The sequence below is a fragment of the Hetaerina americana genome, unplaced genomic scaffold, assembly GCF_022747635.1.
Source record: "Hetaerina americana unplaced genomic scaffold, ioHetAmer1.1.p SCAF_9, whole genome shotgun sequence".
In the NCBI taxonomy this organism is placed as follows: domain Eukaryota; kingdom Metazoa; phylum Arthropoda; class Insecta; order Odonata; family Calopterygidae; genus Hetaerina; species Hetaerina americana.
This window is the reverse complement of record NW_027287538.1, coordinates 34,449,584-34,471,482: the sequence shown is the minus strand read 5'-3', so window position 1 is coordinate 34,471,482 and position 21,899 is coordinate 34,449,584. Positions and strand designations below refer to the sequence as shown.

The 21,899-nt window shown below is 42.1% G+C and overlaps 1 protein-coding gene across 2 annotated transcripts in view; it reads left to right on the top strand.

The window, feature by feature from the left end:
• Positions 1 to 21,899, top strand: part of LOC139698975 (protein similar-like) — a 581,257-nt gene that overhangs the window by 176,461 nt on the left and 382,897 nt on the right. Inside the window, exon 1 of one of the 2 annotated variants that reach the window (XM_071597968.1) lies at positions 9,995 to 10,605. The exons of the other annotated variant lie outside the window; for it this stretch is intronic. Within the exon in view, the coding sequence (XP_071454069.1) occupies positions 10,358 to 10,605 (248 nt within the window). The 5' untranslated portion in view covers positions 9,995 to 10,357. Of the gene's footprint in view, positions 1 to 9,994; positions 10,606 to 21,899 lie in introns of those variants that run through there. 2 annotated transcript variants of the gene reach the window in all.

Here is a 21,899-nt window from a genome sequence, read left to right as displayed (position 1 = left end):
GGGGGGGGGGCGCTGGACAGATGGGATTTCTGAATATGCTCTTGGTCAAATTAAAAACCTGTCGCGTTTCAGGATTTAACGTGCATACTCGATTATCATCACCAAGTAAGGTCGGTAATTCAGTTGCCCAGCTCGAGTTTCAGGCCGGTACCATTTGGCGAAGAAACTTAATTTTTCCTCTGATGCAGGCGTAATGTGCTTGAAGTGCCTTCTAAGTAATAAAAAGAAAGGAATAGGATCTAATTTCATATGCGCTTCAATTAATTTTATTATAAGCAAGCAATCCCTGAGTGCAACTGTTATATTCGTTATAAAATTCGAAACTCGCACCATTTCGTCTAGTACACGTAAAAATACATGAATATGTGTGTGTATATATATATATATATACATATATATATATATATATATATATATATATACACATATATATATATATATATATATATATATATATATATATATATATATATATATATATATATATATATATATATATATGATGGGCTGACACAATATAACACAAATAGAAAAGAATAGACACATTTAAAAGAACACTCACACGGTAAATTGTTCGAGCTTTCGGCCCTCTCAGAGGCCTTCTTCAAGAGAGAGTCTCTCTTGAAGAAGGCCTCTGAGAGGGCCGAAAGCTCGAACAATTTACCGTGTGAGTGTTCTTTTAAATGTGTCTATTCTTTTCTATTTGTGTTATATTGTGTCAGCCCATTATTTTGCCGCTCGTGTGAGTTTTTCCGTACAATCGTTATATATATATATATGTATATATATATATTATACACACACGTGTGTGTGTATAAAATATATACATACGTGTACATACATACAAGGTCTGTCCAAAAAGTAGTAGGACTGAGGCGATTAAAAAAAATCGCCAGACCATATGCATTCACTCTAACGTCTTCGAATTGGTACCCTTGTGCGACCAGACACTGCGGCCAGCGAGTTTTCCACGCCTCGTACGCCTTCTGGAAGGCGGCGCCCAGAATTCTGCTAAGCTCCCTCGTCACGGCCTGTTGTAACGCTTCCACCGAGCCGTGGTGACGTCCTTCTTGCATGGATTGGAGGCGGGGAAAGAGAAAGAAGTCTGAAGGGGCATTGTCTAAAAAATTTGGATCCTTGCCCACATAGTTAAGAAATTCTTGGCAGATCCGCGTGCGAGTTTCCTTTTGTTTGTCCGAGAGCACTCGCTGCACCAACTTCGCACACACCTTTCTCATGCCCATTTATAAGTCGATGCACGTCACTATAGAGATTCCAAGTTCATCGGAATTCACGTGAACACTAAATCTGCGATCTCTGTCCAACTAAGACCTCACTCCTGCAAGATTTTCGTCGCCTTCTGCGGTCGGGCGTCCTGAACGTTCGGTGTCTTCAACATCTTCTCTGTGTATCATGCGCCTCTTTCCCGGTTTTGCCCATATTCACGCAAAATTTGATGACGTTGCGCTGTTCCCATGACCGGTTAATTACGGATCGTATCGAAGTCACGTTATAGAGGTTTCGCAAACGAACCATTCGCACCCCGCAAAGGCTGGGAGTCAATTTCAACCGTCCTCCAGCCTTTCCTGAGGCCCTCCTCTCTCGAACCGTGCTCAGCCAGCAGAATTTTAGTAAACAATTAAAGAGAATAGCCAAAACCACGCACACACACATATGTATGTGTTTACTTGTTCCAAATTCCAGTCCCTTATCTTATACGACGTCTCTTCATGCGTGTAAAATCAGTGGCGTGACATTTGGTAGCGGGCGAAAAGTTTCTTGAAGAATTCCGTCGGCCATTAATTACTCAATGAAAGTGTGGTAGAGCGAATAGCGATGAAGTTGTGTTTTTATATTTTGCGACTGATGTGGTCAGTTAACACCGCAGGCGCATCCAAGAGTAATACCCCAATAAAACTAGCGGCATTCGCGGCAAAGTAGGGATCCGAACCCGCGACCTTGGGTCTAGTTGGCGAGTGCTTGGATCGCAAGGCTGATCCGGGTGACTACTGTTACTACGATGGCTACATTGAAAGGGCATATTACGCCTTTGACCTACTTGCCACCGTCCGGACGTGGGTCTCGTGTTTACGGAAGGGACATCGGGTTAAAGCACTGCGATAGAGTTTCGTCTTGCGGAAAAGGAAGGATAAATGAAAGCGTGATGAAAAATTCTAATCCGCCGGGTGAATGATTTCAAGCATTCCATCTTTCATTTTGTTTAGGATTTCCTTCCCTTTCCTTTGGTAATGGTATTTAATTCAATTTCCAGTTTCGTAATACCGTTTAAATTATACAAATAGCGATATCTAACTAGTTTGCGGCTGTCCTTTTTTGTCTTTTATCGAGTGATTGAGGATTAATTATTATTTATGATAATTTTATTCGTATTATGATAATGCATCGATGTAGAATGTCAAGATTGTGTTATAAATATACAACCGAGAGCCGCGTATCAAATCACGCGTATCCTCTTTCATCGAACGACCAAGCTTCAGAGTCGCACAAAAAATATGCGTCATATTAATGTTTTTAGAAAATCCGGGTGATAGGTATTAGATGCGGATCATTGCAAGTAAAACAAAGGTCATGAGTTTTTCGAGAGGAAAGAAGACTAAGTTAAGCGTTGAACTAGAAAGGCCAAAACTGGAACAGGTAAAACAGTTAACCTATCTTTAAAGTTATTTGGGTCGAAATAATCAATGTACATATAGTAGGCACATAAGAAGAACTGCGATAGGCAAAGAAGCTTCCAAAAGGCGAAGGGAATCGAGAAAAAATACGTTGAGTAAGGCTATTACGAGAAGATTAGTAAGACAATTGGTATGGAGCGTGGATTTGTACGACGCGGAAAGTGTAATTTAAATTATTTGATAGGCGTAGATGATTTTGAAATGTGGGCAAGGATGGAAAATGTGAAATCGACGGAAAGGAAAACAAGTAAGGACGTAGTAGTCATGGTCTGGAGGAGAGACGGTTGTTAGGACAAATGCAGAGGAGGCAGGAAAGATTTTAGAAAGAGGCAGAGCGCTTTGATTCACGATGGAATGTTGAAGACGTTCGAGGGAAGAACATAAGGCAAACGAGGTAGGGGGATTAAAAGGATAAGCATGTTAGACGGAGTGAAGGGAGTCAGAATTTATGTGGAATTGAACTGTAGGGTAACAGGTTGTCTTGTTAGGCAAAGCTAAGAAATGTAGCATCTTATAAATGAATACACCTTTTAAAATTAGAATACGAACGAAGTATTTTTAGTAATAGGGAAAAATATTGTTTTCAACTTGGGTAAAATGCCTATTTTAACCGTTTTTATTTTTTACGTGTAGAGCTGTAAAATTAGGTACTCGAAGAAGGCGGTGTGGGACGGCGCGTTGTGTTGGTGCAACCTCCAGTTGGAAAAATTATCCTTCTTTACACGTTACCCTCTTTTCCGCAACCTTTCGAGGATTTTCACGTAAAACGCACCGTTTACCGTCTGTTCCTGAGGCACAAAACTCTTTGTGGATAACGCCTAAATCATTCTACTCATCGGTAAATAATTCTGAATATTTTTTGGGATATACTCTTTACGTATAAAAGCCACTCGTTGCACAACTGTTTTAGACGAGGTAGCAAGTTTGTTTGGTTTTAAGTTTTAGTGCTTAAAAACTTGAGTCATAAATGTGAATGTCAATGGGACTTAAGCTGTCTGTGTATAGTAGATTTTCACTCGGCCACGAAGTACGCGTGTTGGAATCCCGCTCTGGGCACACGAGTAATTGTCCTGTAGTCATTAGTTTTAGTACGAAGTTAGAATGTACGAAATAAGCTCGGCATGTACACCGTTTCAAAACCCAAAATACTGATGGCAAAGAACTACGTGCATTTGGGGAAATTAGTAATCCTAAGCCGAAAAAGGTCCCCTTTTCCACGGTCACTGGCTATTGAAAGTTTCGTACGTAAGAGGCCAAACCCACTTTCTCTCTGTCATAGCACAGTATAAAGCAGCCGGAGTCGGATCTTTTGACATGGGTCCATGTCCTTCCGAATCAAGCTTCTCTATCCGAGCTCCTTCATCTTTCAACAATTTTGGAAGTGTGGTTTATTCGCTTGTCTTTCAATGCCATCCATTCACGTCTCTCACCTTCTTTCGCACCCATTCGTTATAGGCGTGACTTGGCTAGGGTAGTTGTGAGTTTTTTACGCAATGAAATCGATCCTAGTTGTTTTGCGAAAAATGAGGTGTTGGACATGTAAATGTAATTTTTACATTATCAATGAATATATCCTTTTACATTTACTTAATCACATTTCACCAGTAATCACATTAGTCTTAACCGCATCCTGAAGTTACGCAAAAGTGGGTACAAACGGAGGCAAGTGCCGGAACACGCAAATATGCTTCGAAGTAAGGGTTAACCTAGAATGTAATATGTTAATAAAGTTTTTAATACTAAAAGGCATTAGTGATACGCATTAAATTACAAACCGGTTCATGTAAAAATCCACCAATTGAAAAGTATGCCCAGGGAAGTATCGAAATTATCAGTTGCGTGCTTCGTTAATTAAATGTTGGTGGCTTAGTGTGTAGAGCATTCGGCTTCTCAGTAAAAGGTTCGGGTTCATATCCAGTGCTTTGATAAAACCCCAATTCTTGTAATTTTTCGGGTGATAGGTCCTTGTGATATCGAATGCAACCAAGGGAAAGGAATTACTCGCCCCCCCCACCCTGATGGGTAAAATGTCATACCCCGTAGGGTATGGAAGGAGTTTTACCCTCACCTTTCATGTAGCCCACGTACACACTACGGTTGTAATGAGTGATGAACCCGGAGGGCGTAATAAAAATACATATTAAAATGAGGGAATACCGAGTTATGGAGATAGTCAACGGAGACCCTAAAACCTACCCTTACGGGGATCGAGATGGTGCGGGGGCTAACGTACTGGCTTCCCACCAAGGGTCACCCACCCGGGTTCAAATCCCGGCGGTGTTGAATATTTTTCAGAGGCATCTCGATCCCTACTTGAGGTGCTTCGTGGAGGGCACTTTGAGTGAGTACGCCGTCCGTCGGATGGGACGTTAAGCTGCGGACCCCTTGGCGCCTTTCGTAAAGAGTAGGCTAATGCCGACGCCGGGTTTCTCTCCACCCTTCATCCTTTCCATTCCATCTCCTATGGCGCAAATGACCTCAGCTGTCGGTTACCTCCCCTATATACTACTACTACCTACCTACCATTACGTCTACCTGTACATTCAGTTTTACCCTCCGTCTTATTATATTGGTTAGCATTAGACTGCCGCACTAATTGACATCGCCAATCATAATACGAGTGAGCTCGATTTTTACGAGGGGCCTTGGCAAGGTAGGGAATAAATCCAACTTGGCCTTTGTGAAAGTGCTAATTACGAGATGCATTCAGAAGTGGAACGACGATCAAAGGTTATAGTCTCAAAAGTTGTGTTGAAATGTTCACAACTTACCAGCTATCGATCGGCGGACGTTCGGGGAGCGGTGGGCGGGCGGTTGGAACGCTGGGATGGATTGTTGCGTGCGTAAACGCGGATGGCTTGGAAAGCAGTTGCGAAGCGAGGAGGAAAACTGTCCTTCTCAATGCATCAAATGCCGGCGCATCACTTTATCTCATTGTCCAATGCCTCATGGTGTGAAAGGAGAACTCTGAGAAGTTACCGCTGAGATCTTCGTGAATGAAATATTTATAGTTAAGGTACATCAACTAAGCTCCCATTTTGGTGAATACATAAGAAATTAACTGAAATTAAAACATCATTAAGTTAGTAAAAGTTTCTGTTTAGCCAAGCCTGGAATATTTTTTATTTAATTCTGCGTGGTTTGTTTTCAAGGAACCAATCTTTGATTTCTCTCATCTTACCTCTTCCTAGAAAAAACTCTCGATTACTGTTACTTGAAATGTAATGTTAGTGATTTTTATGCAACCTAGAAGACTTCTCCATGCATATGAGCTTCAGAAACGTTCCTTTTGAAAGTTAGTGTAATTGTCATTTTTTTCCATGTCATATTTTGTTATAGCTCTACGATTGACATCATAGCTATTCTACAACGACTTTTGTGTAACTCGGGCATCATGCCTGATATTTCGCAGAATCATAATGTACGCTCATGCGGCTGATGTAATTTGAATTGCCTTCTCCGGCTCACCTCCTTACACCAATTTCAATGACGCCCCGGGGCTCTAGCACGCATGAGCTATCATTTTATGATGGAAATTCCGAGTGAAAGGGTCGGTTAGCAAAATGGCCTTTGCTGTTTCGTTGCGCGGAATTTGTGTTCAATTATTGGGAATATGTCATTTAGTTTTTTAAACAAAATTCCTCATGAGAAGAATGCCATTGAATGAATTCTCGAAGCGTATGATTCAGTTTTGTGCAATGGTTGATAATACCCCAAGAAGGGGTACTGAACATATGTTTTCTTTAATGCTTTTGTGGATATGCACTAGAGTAAATATACTCATTTATTTCTAAGAGTGTGTGGAAATATAATCAATATTAAGTGGCTATTTGACAATAGTTTCCATTAAATTATGGGTCTCAGATTGACTTCGTGGATACTTTCGTCCATGATTTATTCTCTCCCCCTATAGTGCGACGATGAGACCGTACTGTTGTGTTTACTATAGTGAGTATGACAATAGGAGACGTCATGGACATGATCAGTTCATTTGGTAGCATCCCTGAGACCATTCTTGTTTTTCAAAATTGGGTCAATATTCAAGTCCGCTAAAACGATTGTAAATATAAAATAAAAATTTTTAAACTTTAATCTCATGTATATTAGGATGATTGATGACCCTAAAATATTGAATGTTATTAAAAGTGGCAGCTTGAGTAAGTTAAGAGGATTTATAAAATTAAGTTTTCACTAAAAGGTCCCACAAGAATCTTCGTCGAGCACTGATAATTCATATTTGTATTCATGTAGAATTCACGAGGCATTAAATATGGTGGTAAGGTGGTAACTCTCATCTGGTGAACATCAGTCTTATGCTGGTACCGAATGTTATTCGTCAATACCAAATGACACAATCAAACCAAATTGCTTAATCATTCCGTACGAAAGTTATAGCTTATCGTAGTGTTTTCTCCCATCTGATCGAGTATCAAGGCATGGGCAGTTCAAATTTTGGCACGATAGTACGAATTAGAAAAAACACAATTTTTCTTAGGTAGTTTAAATTTAGTGTGATTCCATACAACCGACAAAAAGGTGTCAGAGGAGCAGCAACTGTCGGTGAACGATGGTTGTTATTATTAGACAGCGCAGTTTGGTAAGGGCGTCGTTCATAATTTTTCTCCTCGGTTAGAGAAAGACCAAAGCGGTTCGGATATGCGTGACGCTCGTCGGGGAGGGGATGGAGATGTGAAGGTTAAGGTCATCCGTAAATTCACCGTGGATATACGGCTAAACTTAAAGAATCAGCGAACCTCTTCTTCTGTTTAGTTATTCCATACGTTATAGATGGTACTGCGAAAAGGGTACTTACATAATTTTATTTAACCCGCTGTAAAATAGAAAAAAATGAGTCGAATACAACTGTCGGAAAGTAATATGTTTTTAACTTTTACAGAAAAGTAAAATGGACATAAAGAAAATGTGTTTTTAATATTATGCTTATAACAAGTTAATGTTAGGTTGCCGTAAAAATTGATCATTTTTGCGAAACTTATAAAAAAGATCTTGAGTTGATGTAACTAGAAAAAAAATCGGATTTGTATAATGCTACTAGTAAAGATGTGGGTGCTCCGTTGTGAGTTTTCTAAAATACAAAATATCTGTATTTTTTCGGTTTATTTTGGTAAAACATTGGCACGGCAATTTGATATGGTATGGTGAATTTTTGCGTGATGGGCTTTGTGCTTAATACCAATAAAGTATATTTTTGACAAGGTATTCACTGGCAAGCCATATAATTTCAGTAGAATGCATTGAAGATGCATTGTTTTGTTAAAAGAAAACCTTATCAGTTGTTAAACTATAATTCTTTTGTGTGTTTCTCATCACTTTTCCTATTCTCTATCCTTGAGTCCATTTTCACCGCTGATTGATATTAATTGGTGAATGTGTGCATGTACCCGCGGATTCGCGAGTTCTCACCTCTATATTAGTGGTTGAATCGGGTTAGAATTCTTGGATGGTTAGAGAGAAACTGGTTGAAGGAAATTACACGCGAATTCCCAAAACCTTTCCTTCGACCAATGTTTCTCCCTAACCTTCCGTCTTTTATTTCTTCAATATCAGACTTCCATGTACGTAACATTGTTAGATATTAACATCCACCTCCAGAATAATACATGTATCACAAAAAACGAACACACCTCCAACAATACCTCAATTTTCGAAGTTTCCTCCCATCGAACACCTGACGCTTCATACTGTTTTTCCCCTCCTTTCGCGGCCACCGCATTTGTAGTTGAATAGGTCTCTCTTCCAACAGTAATAGACAGAAGACCACGTCTTCCTTAGCAAACGTGGGTACACGGACTAATGGCTTTATAGCCAACTCCTACCTGCCACTGCTAGATGTATACCTTGGGCCAAAACGCACCACCGTGATAATTTCACTTTTTATCACCTTATACGTACTTCCCAGGCGCCCATAAAACCCGTCCGATGCTTAAGGAACTTAACCCTTTAATAAAAAATGACTCCACATGCCACCATCCAACATGTTGCCCCTCCGTCTCTTCCGTACGTCCCGCAAATTTGCACAAAATTCAATAATCCACAAGCCACTCACTTTCCCCCGCTGCCTCTCCTCTTCGTCATCTCTCGCCCTGCTACAGCATAAGGTGTAAATGGTATGCTCTTTTCCGCTAGATCTCTTCTTTCAAATGAATCTCAATGCCCACATGCGCCTCGATAAACGTCACATCGTCTCTCTTATACCTTATACTCCTCTTTACATTGGTGAATGCACCACTTCTCTTCCATCCGTGTCAATGATCACCGTTACTCCACAAAATCTCCACCATTCTTCAATCACCCCATTCCTAAACATATCGCTTCTTACTGCTTCACCGTAACGGTAATTAAAGTCCCATCCGAATCATTTTATAGCGCTGAGATAAGGACCCGGGTGATGACATATACGTACATGTATTTTGGCTACAGATGCTGCTCATGAATCATCCCGGTTAAACCAAGCACCATTATAATTTAAAAACCACCATTCCCTCCCCACTACCGCCAAGACAACCTTCCGAACCTATCTGTACGTAACGTTCCCCATCCTACACTGACTCCTGCATGATCGACGAAACGTAAATCTAATAATGCGTGTGCTTTCTATTTGTCTCTGTTTAAATAGTGTATTTAGTATGTAGTGTGTGTAGTCGCAGCTCGACGTTTCCATCCATTAAAGATTAACTTCCGTGGGTGTTAAACCACGGAAGTTGGGAAAAAACTGATGACTACACGCTGTTCTTTTAAATCATGTTTTAAGTATTGAAAACACCACACACTAGCGGTAGCATAATGGACCATGTTCTCTCTGTCTTGTATTCATAAAGAGGCTCTGCTTATTTTAAATTCAACACATCTTTAAATTTCCATCCACTTCCCGAGAAAAAATATTGGGTGACCTTGGAGAACTTAAACGCGACTCGTGTTTTCGTTTCATCCCGGATCTTAACGAAGCGAATGAGTTCCGTTTCGATTGTCATCCCTGGTTGGGTACAGGGGAAGCTCTGGCGATACGTACGTTCGATTCGAATCGCACTCCCCACACGCAAATTCGAACGTGATCCCCATTGCGACGCCTTACGCCGAATCCACCCCCCACCCCAATCCCCCTACCCACCCTCCCCAATCCCACCCTCCTTCGTCGTGCGGGGGTACGCGGCTAGATGGCGGACACGTCGCCCCGTTCCCCCTCCGCGGAAACCCCGAGCGCCTTCGGGACGGAGGGGAAGCGTCCAGCTGGAGAAGCAAGAGCGTGCGCCTTCGTCGTCAGCTTCCTCAGGTCTCGCCGTCCAGCGTCGACGTCTCGTTCGCCCCGCGGAGGAAGGCGCGTTCTAGTTTTCCGTCCACGCCCCACGGAGAAGGGAGGACGACACGAACGAGAGGAGAATAGAGTGGGGGGAGGAGTCTGCGGCTGTATTTCAATCGGTCCATCTCCACTCGAGAGAGAGAGTGTGTGTGCGCGCGTGTGTGAGCCGGGGAGTAATAACAACAGCGAGGGAGGGAAGAGTGTGAGTGTGTGTGTTATATCCCCCGGGCCCGCGCGTGTGCCGGTGTCTCTCCCTTCTCGTGTGTAGTGTTTACGGGCTTAAGTGTTCGTGCCCGTTTAGGGTGGGGAGAGAGAGGGTGTGGGGTGGTTGAGAGTCCGTACCGCGATGGTGATAACAGGTGGTTGCCTCGACTCCGCGGCACCCGGGTGCGGTCGCTCCGCTGCCCCGCACCCGCCGCTGCCCCTGTGCCCGTTCGGCGTGAGCGCGTGCGGATGCTGCTGTCCCGCGCCGCCCCCTCCGGTCCCCGACCCGGGCCTCCCCGACCTGGGCCTCCCCGACCTGGACCTCCTCGACTTGGGCCTCGGCGATGCCCCCGCCCCGCCCGCCGAAGGAGGGGTGAGGAAGAAGAGGGGGTGAGTTTCGAAGGCCTAAAACTAATGGGCACCTCTTCCCCAACCCCGTCTTCGCGATATTGGTTACCAGCCACCGGGTTCATTTCTCCTTTCCGAAAGGGGAATGAGTGACAGGTGCGCGAATATATCAGCCAAAGATCAACTAAGATATGAATGTAAAGGGTAGCGTTTCATGGTCCAGAAATGTAGTATCTGAGTCATTAGCGTAATTTTTGGGAGAAACTTCCGAGGTAATGAGTGCATTGAATCCAGCACTGGAGGAAGTAGATAGCAGGTACGCTAAATAATGTTCTAAACATAAGTCAGAAAAGTACTACTCCCAGCAGAAATTTCTGTACCAAAAACCGCTATTAACTAGAACATGGAGCTTGGCGCTCAATGGATCGGAAACCTGATCTTCGAGGCAAAGGGATTAGAGTAAATGAGAGACGTTTCAGATACGTGTAAAGCGAAGAATTAAGAAAATGCGTTTGTCAGAGTAGAAATAATATGATGAAGTTGTAAATGTTTTGAGAAAAGAGAGGAGTCACCGAGGTGAAATCCAAAGAAGGCAGAAAAGGTGGGTTGATGAGTTTTTGACAGTCAGTGCCATTCTGGAGGCCATGATAGAAGGGCGAATGTCAAACGAATGGAGGGAGTGGAAGATAATATTTTAGGCGGCATAAAGTATGAAACAATGGAGGGAGAAATGATATTGGTCTAGCAAGAGCTTATGCGTGGGGTAGTCCCCCTAAGATATGTAATGGATGTTAGGAGCCGTTAAAAATTTGTACAATATGTATAGCAGAGTAACCATTACTCGGTTTTGTGCTTTAGGCTTTTTTTGCAGTGGTTTGATGGTGTCAAGGTTGCTTCCGAGTGTGGCTGCGTATGGAGCGTGTTATGGCTTAATGTTGCTCTCTCACTACTAGCTTATTCCTAGTCACTTTCTCGTCCAAGAAGATGCTCGTTTCGAAGTAAGAGAAACGTTAAATCCCAATCGAAAGCTTCATTAGAATCCTCCTCTGTGTTGAAATATTTTGTGCAGTTCTCAATCAGAGAGTAGTTTAAATCCTAACTTTTGCCTGTACACATTATCCTACAAAAGGAGATAACTTCAGGCGTCACTTTGTGGAAACGATACATATTGAAAAAGAAAACTTGGTTTTTCCACATAAAATATTTATTCACGACTTAGGTTTCGACTTCGCGTTCTTTTTCAACATTATCCTACGTTTACGAAACATTCGAAGTCATTGTTGCGTTAAGCCTTTGCATTTGTTTTACGGATTTCTTCGTCGGAGAATTTGCTTCCCGGGGCTACCCTCGTCTGGCTTTTTCCACATGAAATGCTCCTTGTGGGAGGTCATTTTGGCCATAAAGAATATGCGATTAACACCACCCATTCCGCTCTGAAGGTAAGGTTTTTGCGCATAGTGCCGATCCAAGATGAGTTTATCGTGGAAAACATCTATAGTGCAAAGCATCACTTTCGGTGAGATGTGACGTTAATTTGAAGGTTTTGAGGGGTTCGACCCAAATGCCAATGTCAATGCAATGTCTACGTCCAGGGTTCGGGTTCCTTTTCTTCACGAAAGTCGTTTTCATATCCATTCTTTTCCGGTTCCCGCGTAGGAGTCTGTCGAGGATTTCCTCGTGTCGGACACTGGCCGTAAAACGGGAGGTTATAACTATCGGGGCTCGTCGAAAGAAGTCTTGCGGCGCCGTAAACAGACGGGAGATGTCGTAAATTAGTTAACTCAGAAGCTTACCAGAAATTCTACGGAAATGTGAATCCACTCCTTCGAAGAGGTAGACGTGGTCGGCGTACATCTTGCCTCGTGTTGAAGTGTCGCAGACATCAATAATCCTGTATCTTCCTCCATAAATACCGGCACAGTCGAGACGGTGTAGAACAAAAATCCTTAAAGCGACAAGTAGGATGAGTAATCTGTGTACGTCACTGGTCCAGCGCCTTCTTATGATAATTGATGTGTTCCCACAAATATCGCGTATGCTATTTTCACGGGACAATTTGCAAAACTTTTTATGCCAAATTTACTTTTGCTTATAGGGACTTGCTTGACTTGTCCTATGGGTCTGGGGTGATTTGGAGATGTAGTGGTCTACTATTACGAACATTTTGCTCAAGAAACAATTTATCTTTGGCAGTTCTCCATTCAAAAAAGTCACGCAAATGTCATATTTGCAACATTTGCCGCCCAATGCGAAACACTCTTGAGTGTTGACCTGTGGAAAAATTCAGTTTTTGAAAGTAGTTTCGTCCATATCTTTTTTAGTTGCCAGGGAGTTTTCAAAGGGAAATTTACGCATTTTGAAGTAATTTGTGTAAAGCAGGTTAAGTAGATGCATGAGATCTAAGTCACTTGATTGTAAATGAAATCATATTTGCGGCCATATTTAACTCGAATCGACTTAAATGGTTTAGTTTACATCCGAGCTATCTTTCTTAGCCTCCGTCGAACTTTCTTGGCTTACAAATGCTATTGAATGGAGGTACACAGCAGTAACTCACGTTTGTAGAACATCCATCGATTCGAAACCGTTTTATCGATCGAAACCGTGGAGGAACTTAGCTGAGATTGCTGCATCGAATGGTCATTAACGTGAATCGTTTTTTTGTTTATGTTCGGACACGTTACCAAAATGCAGCACAGCCTTGGTTTGACTGTTGAAAGTTAGAATTTACCTTTAAAATTTGTGTAGCCATGAATATTTTGAATGGGTTGCGGGTTCCCTCCCGAATGTCTACTGCATCAAAAATAGTTAAATAGGAAGTTTAGCCTCAATTAAATACTTTGGCGTTACCCTTACTCATGATCTCTCCTGGGTGAAACATATCTGGGGAATGTGTGGAGAATATAACAAAAAATTAAGATTGACACGCATTGGAGAAATGTGACTAGAGTGTTTAAGAACAATGCTATCTTTTGCTATTGATGCCTAATTTGTAATATGTTGCTAGGTTATGGGATCCTCATGAAGTTGGATTGGTTGTCGAATCAGACCGAGTGCAGCGAAGGGTAGCTAGATTTATAAAATATTATTATGATAAACTGAGGAGCTTATCTAGATTATTAGAGGAACTAGGTAGAGAATCACTCGCAGTGTGAAGGTATAATTACATATTAAATATCTAGCATAGATTAGAAGGTCTCTTTAGCGATAATGTTGACAATTTATTATCAGTCCCGTCTTAATACAAAATGAGAGGTCGTGGCAGTAACATTAGGAAGATCAAGTGTAGAAGAGAATTAAGTTAACCTTTTTTTTCTACGAACGAGAAGGTATCAAAATAACTGTAAGCGACCGCGCTAGTGGGAAAAGTATTTGTCTTATTTCATTTTAATTAGCCTAGTATGTTATTAATGTTTCAGTTAACCTTAGTTTATTGTCCTTGTTGCTTAGAGCCATTCTCTTTTACTTGGAGATGCATATTTCATTCAGATTCCGTAGTGCATGTACCTTCAGTTGTCGTGAGCTACATTGTTTGAATTTTTGTGCGTACCTATCGTACCCAAAAATTAAGAAATATTCAAATTTTGATGCTTCATGCGTGGCGTTGAAATACCCCCTGCCACACGCCCTAGCGGTAACTTGCAGGCTAACATATAGATGTAGCGCCCCAACAGTAAATCCGGCATCCACGCCAAATATTACACGACCACGTGAAGGCTTCGCGAAACCTGCTATTCAAGTTTTGGGAGTTGGGTCGCATTAATTCACTTTGTTTCGCATTAATGGCGTCTTTTTCGGCTTTCTCAAAAGTTTCAATTGGAGCAGTTTTATCGGGTTCATGATGAAAATCCTATCTGCGATCCTTATGACAATTCGTAGACGGGAGAAAATTTGCGTTTGAATGTATTGGGCCCCACCCATCTCTTTTGCTTCATCCGTTCTCGCACGCATTCCTCTTCCAGGGCGTCACGTGACGGTCTCCTGGAGATCATATTATATGAGCGACGCGCGTGCAATGCCGAAGCGCGTCGTCCATAAACGGGAATGCGTGCGAAGTGCATTGCTGTGGTGACGCGCGACATCGGGGTGGATGGGAGTCTTCATGTCTTCGACGTCATCTGTCGGGGATCGGATTCCCAGCCGGGTGATTTAATATTCTCCCCGCCGGGCGAGTCCGGCGCGTAAATGGCATGTTGTTTTGCCCTCCCAATTTATCTTTGGCAGAGGGACCTTCGGAAACTATTTTTTAAATTCTTTTCTTCTTGTCGTAGCCCAAGATCAGTTCGTGTTTGCGAGATGGCCGAAAGTCACTCCTCCTGGGAGTCAGGAGTAACGTGACCCGAGGGCTTGCCACGAGTTTTGTGATGGGGGTGATCTGAAAATATTTAACAGTGATAATGGATGGAAGCATCAGTTAAATGTATTAAATGCGTTCAGATATATTTCGTTTAGAGAGTAATCTATCAGTCATGGTTGGTTTGTGTGGATTCGATTCCTAGTTTCTGCTACAGTGCTAACCTTACCTTGTGCAACAATAAATAAATGCTCATTAAAACCTGCATTATCTTACGCCATTAATCCTCAAATCAGAAAGCTCCCTTTCTCCATTTAATCCGTTAAACGTGCATCTACGTCCTCTTCGGTGCATTCTACCCTTTACCGCATTCTTAAACAGTCATTTGTCACACCATATGCCGTACATCCATTTTTTCTGCCTTCTTTGGCTCTCTTCGCCCCAAAAATGCCTATAACGTCTTCGTTTGTTGCATATAGATAAAATTGGTTTAAATAGATGAAGTGTGGGTTAATCTTGTACTAAGCCCCATGGAGTTTGAAATCGTGCCGCCAGCTTCTTACCACCTGCTGTCTGTAGCTTCCCGGAATGCCATATAAAACTCTCTCCTTCGAAACTTTGTGGTAATCCATTGCAAGTTATTGGTTGATGGGAAGATTTTACGAAACGCCCTTAAAAAACCACAAACAAATCCTCGACTCTTCTGAATAATGTTCACCCTAATATATCATTTACTTGTGAGCAAGGTTGTGCCCGTTCTTTGAATTTTATGGAGTAATCCGTTTCCCTGGTTGAGGTTAGACTTATCTTTTCCGTGTTTCGTTGGCCTACCTGTATGATCACGTTCTCCTTGCAGACTCGAGATACAGTTACCATGTTAAGCGCTCGGACTTCCATTAATTTATTCATCGCCTTACCAATGTATCATTGTTCAAATAGGAGTTTAATACAGAAGTTGATATAACAAAGGCAAATCGTTCGTGATGATGGTTATCAACCTGATTGAATAGATTCACTCATGGTTGATAAAGAAAAGAAAATTTCATTTGGCCTAATTGATTCTAGATATCACACCGCTAAAAAATAAAGAATAAATGGTGCCCAATCCGGTTTTTAGGCAATATCACCAATCGTATGGTTAAAAGAATCCCCGAAGAAGAATTCCGTGTCCTTAAAGACCCCATTAAATTTAAGTAGACTGTTTGTTAAGTCTAAAGACGCCGTGGATCCCGAGGAGAAAAGTGAAATTTATGCGCTGAGGTGTGGTAATCGTGATGGGGTATATGCCGAACAGACTACCCGAAATTGTAATGTAAGGACTGAAGAACATCTTAGTGCTTGTACAAATAATTGTGAACTTAGGAGCAAATTTGCCAAAGACCTTATAAATTGCGACCACACAATTGATTTTAATGAGAACATTCTTTTTCACTAGCATTTTGATGTAAGGTTAACACTACTAGAAATTTTTAAAAGTGGTGGCTCTAAAGTGGCCGTTTTTGATGAGTACTCGTATCCAGCTTTTTCCCCATCCTTGCAGCAGTCACATAGTATTGCCCCTCCTCTCTCCTTATTTCTCTCCTTTATCCTCCACTTCTTTTTTTATTTTTTTAGTACTCTGCAAGCCACCGCAAGGGTGTGTGGCATGGGATGAATACACACCAGACTAATTTTGGCCCTAATATGACCCTATGCGGTTGGACTGTGTTATTCTGATCCCTTATCGTTTGTGAAAAAAGAGCATCTTAAATCTATCTATTTAAAACTTAATATTTCTAATTTTATTAGCATAATCTCTCCTAACGTAGTACGATGGGGTTTATAATACATTTTCAATATCACTGCTAAAGAGACCTTCTAATTTATGCAAGAGGTTTAATTTTCAACTTAACCTTCGCTCTGTTAGTTATTCCCAGTCTAACTGCCCTAATATTTTGGAAGTACCACTAAGTTTATCCTGTTGAGTGTAGAAGAATGTTGCTTTTCCTTTACCGTACCTTTTGATGATTCTAATGCATTGAAATCCCGGTCGTCTGACTCCGTAACTGTGGTTTGTGAAAGTTTCCTATCAATCAATTATGGCTCAGAATAATCATTTTTCATTCAGAAGTAATCTGCCTATTAAAGGTAGGCTTGTCGACTTACGAATCTGGTTGACTTCCTCCTATTTGCCCCATTCTTTTACTTCAATTCTTCATAGTTTCTTGCGGTTTTTCCACGTGCGCAAACATAATTTAGATATTGTATGACGATAGTTTGCGTCTGTTCTTCAACCATAACTGCACACATTTGCACCATCTTATTTTGATAAGCATGCGCATGTTTTGCATTGAAGGAAGAAACGTCTACTGGTAGAGGAAATGATAGCTCAGGTACGTCCAAGATGTCATTGTTTTGCGCGATTTCTTCCCTTGAAATGGATTAGTATACGTTTTTACCAAAGGAATGGGCTAGACAAGCTTGAAAAGCAGTTTACTCTACCCTTGATTTATCGTGAGTGCATTATAATTTCTCTTGCCTTTTTTCGCCTACCACTCTATAATATTAATATTTGTGTAGCTTTATGGATAGTTTTCCAAAGACTTTGTTTTCTCTCCGAGCGTTGTACCTTTTGGCGTAAAGAGAGCCCATTTCTATTACATTACTCTAATTCGTTCCGCGGCGTCGAGGTCTTCTCCGAGAAGCTCCTTATCTTTCCCCGAAGATGAATTTTCTCTTTCTTCTATCTTCTGCGGTATCTCTCCTTATATGTTGTCGCGGAAGCTTTTGCAAGTGTCAGTTGAGAATTTCGTCGTTGCATTCTGGTTAAGTTTTAAGTTAAATCTTTCCTCTCCGTTGTTGCACGGGATGAGATGAAAGCAGCAACATATGACGTGAAGGCGTATTGACGAGTAAATTCGCTCTCATAAATTTGTATTCATCGGTGTTTAAATCCCAGCTCATCGTTCATTATTCGTCTCGGCTTGTAAAGTACTCCTCGGCGTACGAATTTATTTGCGCACATTATTGCATTCCACATGCCTTAAAGAGCTCCTTGTAATGATTTCTATTGTATGCATACTAGATTTAAAATCATAGAGAATTTGATTACCCGCATTGAATAGATTTTGGGTTGATTCAAGATTCTGTGAATTGATCTTTGTCGCAAACGAGCAGCGTGAGTTGAAACAAGCTCACAATAATCGCAGTTGATTACCCCCCAGATCATTCATTACAATGGCCTGTATAGAGTAATAAATAATTCTGCTATAAAAATACATATATATATATAATATATATACACATATTTTTATTTATATTATTTATATATATATTTTTTTTAGGTAATCTACCGGTTAAGGTAGGTTTTTGGATGGACACAACTACCAAACAAATATTTTATTACTCCTAACAAAACGCAAAATCCATCATCCTACTCTATATCAGGTCCCTCTTCATCTCTGAGTATTTTCTTCCTCCCTTCATCCCATCCAACATCCCTATCCTGTTCCTTCCCTTTCCTCTTTTGCCCAACCCTCTACCACCCTCTACCCTTACCCTCTACCACAGTCTTCAACATCCCACTGCCGGTCAACACCCCCTTCATACACTTTTCCTGCCTCCATAGGATTGCTCCCAACAAGCCCCTCTCTTCGCCCACCATACCAAGTACTTCCTCATTTGTTTTCTTCTCTGTCCATTTCACCTTCTCCATTCTTCTCCACACCCACATTTCAAAAGCCTCCAATCTACGTCTATCCTCCTGCTTCAATGACCACGTTTCCGGACCGTACATAGCTACGCTCCATATCAAAGTTTTTACGAGTCTTTTCTTAACATCCTTACTCAAAGTCCCCGTCATCAACTCCCTCCTCCTTGTGAAAGCCTCTTTGCCTAGCGCAATTCTTCTCCTTACGTCCCTACTACTTTGACCGTGTTGGTCCAAAACACTACCGAGATACGTAAACTGTTCTACCTGCTCAAGTTTTTGCCCTCCTATTTTATTGTTAAGCTTGGCCTTTTTCTTTCTAGAAAATGGCATAACCTTTGTTTTATTAATATTGATTCTCATCCCATACCTGTCGCACTGAATTTCCAATTCACTCAGCAATGCTTGCAGCCCCTTGGCTGACTGACAAACTAAAGCTTGGTCATCAGCAAACCTAACTGATTTTACGAATTCCCCGCCCACTTTCATTCCTACCTCGAGTTCTTCCCATGCCTCTTTGATCATTTCCTCTGCATACAGGTTGAACAGCAACGGTGATAATGGGCAACCCTGCCTTACACCCCTTCCTAACACTGCCCATCCTGACTCCCCGTTTCCCACCTGCACCTGAGCAGTCTGAGACATGTACAGGTTGCGGATTAGCCTCCTTTCCCTCCAATCTATTCCTATTTTCTGCAGAATACTCGTTAGTTTTTCCCAATTCACTCTATCAAACGCTTTTTCGAAATCTACGAAACAGGCAAATACCTCCTGGTTGTGTTCTATATTCCTCTCGATTAATAATCTCATTACTGCAATGGCATCACGCGTACCTCTCCCCTTCCTAAACGCAAACTGATCATCCCCTAAGTAATCATTTGCTCTACTCTCTATCCTTTTGTTTATGATCCTGAGAACAACTTTAGCTGCGTGGGATATCAAACTAATTGTCATATAGCTGCGTAGATTTTCGCGGCGGTGGCTTGAAGAATTCTGCATGACCGGGTTTTCACCGCGTTGTTGTCTGAAGCCGACAACAGTTTCGTCGAAGTTTCATCCGGCGTCTTCGACCTGAAGACGCCGGATGAAACTCCCTACTTTCACCCCCAAACCCCAGAACACCCCAGTTTTATCTCCTCCCAAAAATACACAAACCCAACATCCCCTGTCGTCCTATAGTTTCCAGTTACAATTCTCCCACCGAAAGAATCTCCGCATTCCTTGACCACCACCTACAACCACGTGTACTCTCCTTGCCCTCCTTCACCAAAGACACGTACCACTTCCTCGACCGTCTAAATTCCGTCTCTATTCCCTCCACACCCAACCTACTTATGGCCACCATCGACGTTACCTCACTTTACACTTCTATTCCCCATGCAGAAGGTTTATCCTCCCTCCGGCATTATCTCTCTCTACGCCCCCTACCCCAGCACCCCTCAACGGAATTTCTCCTCAATCTTGCCACTTTCGTCCTAACTAAAAATGCATTCACTTTCCAAAATTGTTTTTACCTACAGACAAAAGGCACAGCGATGGGAACGAGGATGGCACCATCATACGCCAATCTCTTCATGGGCCATCTCGAAGAGACTTTCCTGTCACAGCAACCCCTTCAACCTCTTTTCTGGGTCCGCTACATAGACGATATTTTTATTCTCTGGACAAATGGCTCTGATTCTCTCAACAATTTCTTATCCGCTTTAAATTCATCTTTCACTGTTAAATTCACCTCTTCCATTTCAGACTCCACCATCACCTTTCTTGACACAGACATCTCACTTCAAAACAACAAATTCACTACTTCAGTACACATCAAAGCCACTAACCATCAGCAATACCTACACCACACAAGCTGTCACCCTCAACACACGAAACGCTCGATTCCTAACTCTCTCTCTATCCGCGGACACCGAATTTGCAACACCACAGCCACTCTCAACAAATACCTTGCCAATCTACACCTTGCACTCCTCAAACGCGGTTACCCAGAAAAGTTACTACGAAATAAAATCCACCGTTCCACCCAACCAAACACACCACACAATAACAAGCCCACATCTGACGCAGGACTCAACCTTTGCACCACCTATTACCCCGGATCACACAGACTGAAAACCCTCCTTAAAGAACTGTTTCCAATTTTACATGGCAATGACGCGACCTCATCCTTACTACCCCAATGCCCATCTATCGCATACAGACGACCCGCCAATCTCAAAAACCTTCTGAGATCCACCAACCCTTTGGCGCCCCCCCGTGACAAATTTCCCAATATTTCCCCAACTTGCAACCGCCCCCGATGTAAAACCTGTCCTCTTATTATGCCTACTCCCCTCTCCCTACATCCCCTCATAGCCCCCTCACCTCGTTCCCACGCTAATTGCCTCTCAAAAAATATTATTTATCTTTTATCATGCAAGCATTGCACTTCCTTTTACATAGGTGAATGCATTACCCCCTTATCCATCCGAATGAATAATCACCGGTACTCCTGCAATTCTGCCTCACTCTCTTCTCTTCCTATCCCTTCACACGCCAATTCCCACAACCTTTCATTCGACCAGTGTTTTGCTCTAAGCATCCTAGAATCCCTACCTGATTCAGCCACCAACATAGAGGTGAGAACTCGTGAATCCGCCTACATACTATCCTTCCGTTCCTTTAAAATTCCCATCCTAAACCGCCATATTTAATTTCCCTCCCAGCATTCCCTCCACACCTCCCCTCCACGCCCATAGCTCTTTCCCCTCTCCTCTGCAATAGCATATTTTCAGTCTCTCTTGAAGAAGGCCTCTGAGAGGGCCGAAAGCTCGAACAATTTACCGTGTGAGTGTTCTTTTAAATGTGTCTATTCTTTTCTATTTGTGTTATATCGTGTCAGCCCATTATATATATATATGCATAACTTATGAGAAAGTCTCACGGATGTGAATAATAATGTGTATGAAGTTATCCCTTGCGAACAAAAACACACAAAAAAGAAAAGAAACTTACACTTAACGAATTTTTTGTTGGTCAAGTTCAAGGAAGAGAAGGAAGGGACTGAGGAGACGGTTATAACAGAAGGGGCTGGAGACGCGGGGTGGAAGGGTAAGGTGGGGAAAGGTTTGCGAAGGGAAGAGTAGTTGAGAGGGAAATTTTTAGAAGTGCGGGAGTAATATGGAAGTTGTTGGGAGCGGAGGGGGGAGTTAGGCCTTGGTCAAGGCGTTGATGACGTTCGATTCTTTTTTGACAGATCTTCGAATGTACAGGTATTGTGCGCCCTTGGCCTAGCACTAACATTATTGCCAGCATCGCGTATAGGTTTCCTCTACATTTAATGGAGGGAGGCTGCTAACAGACTTATCGTAA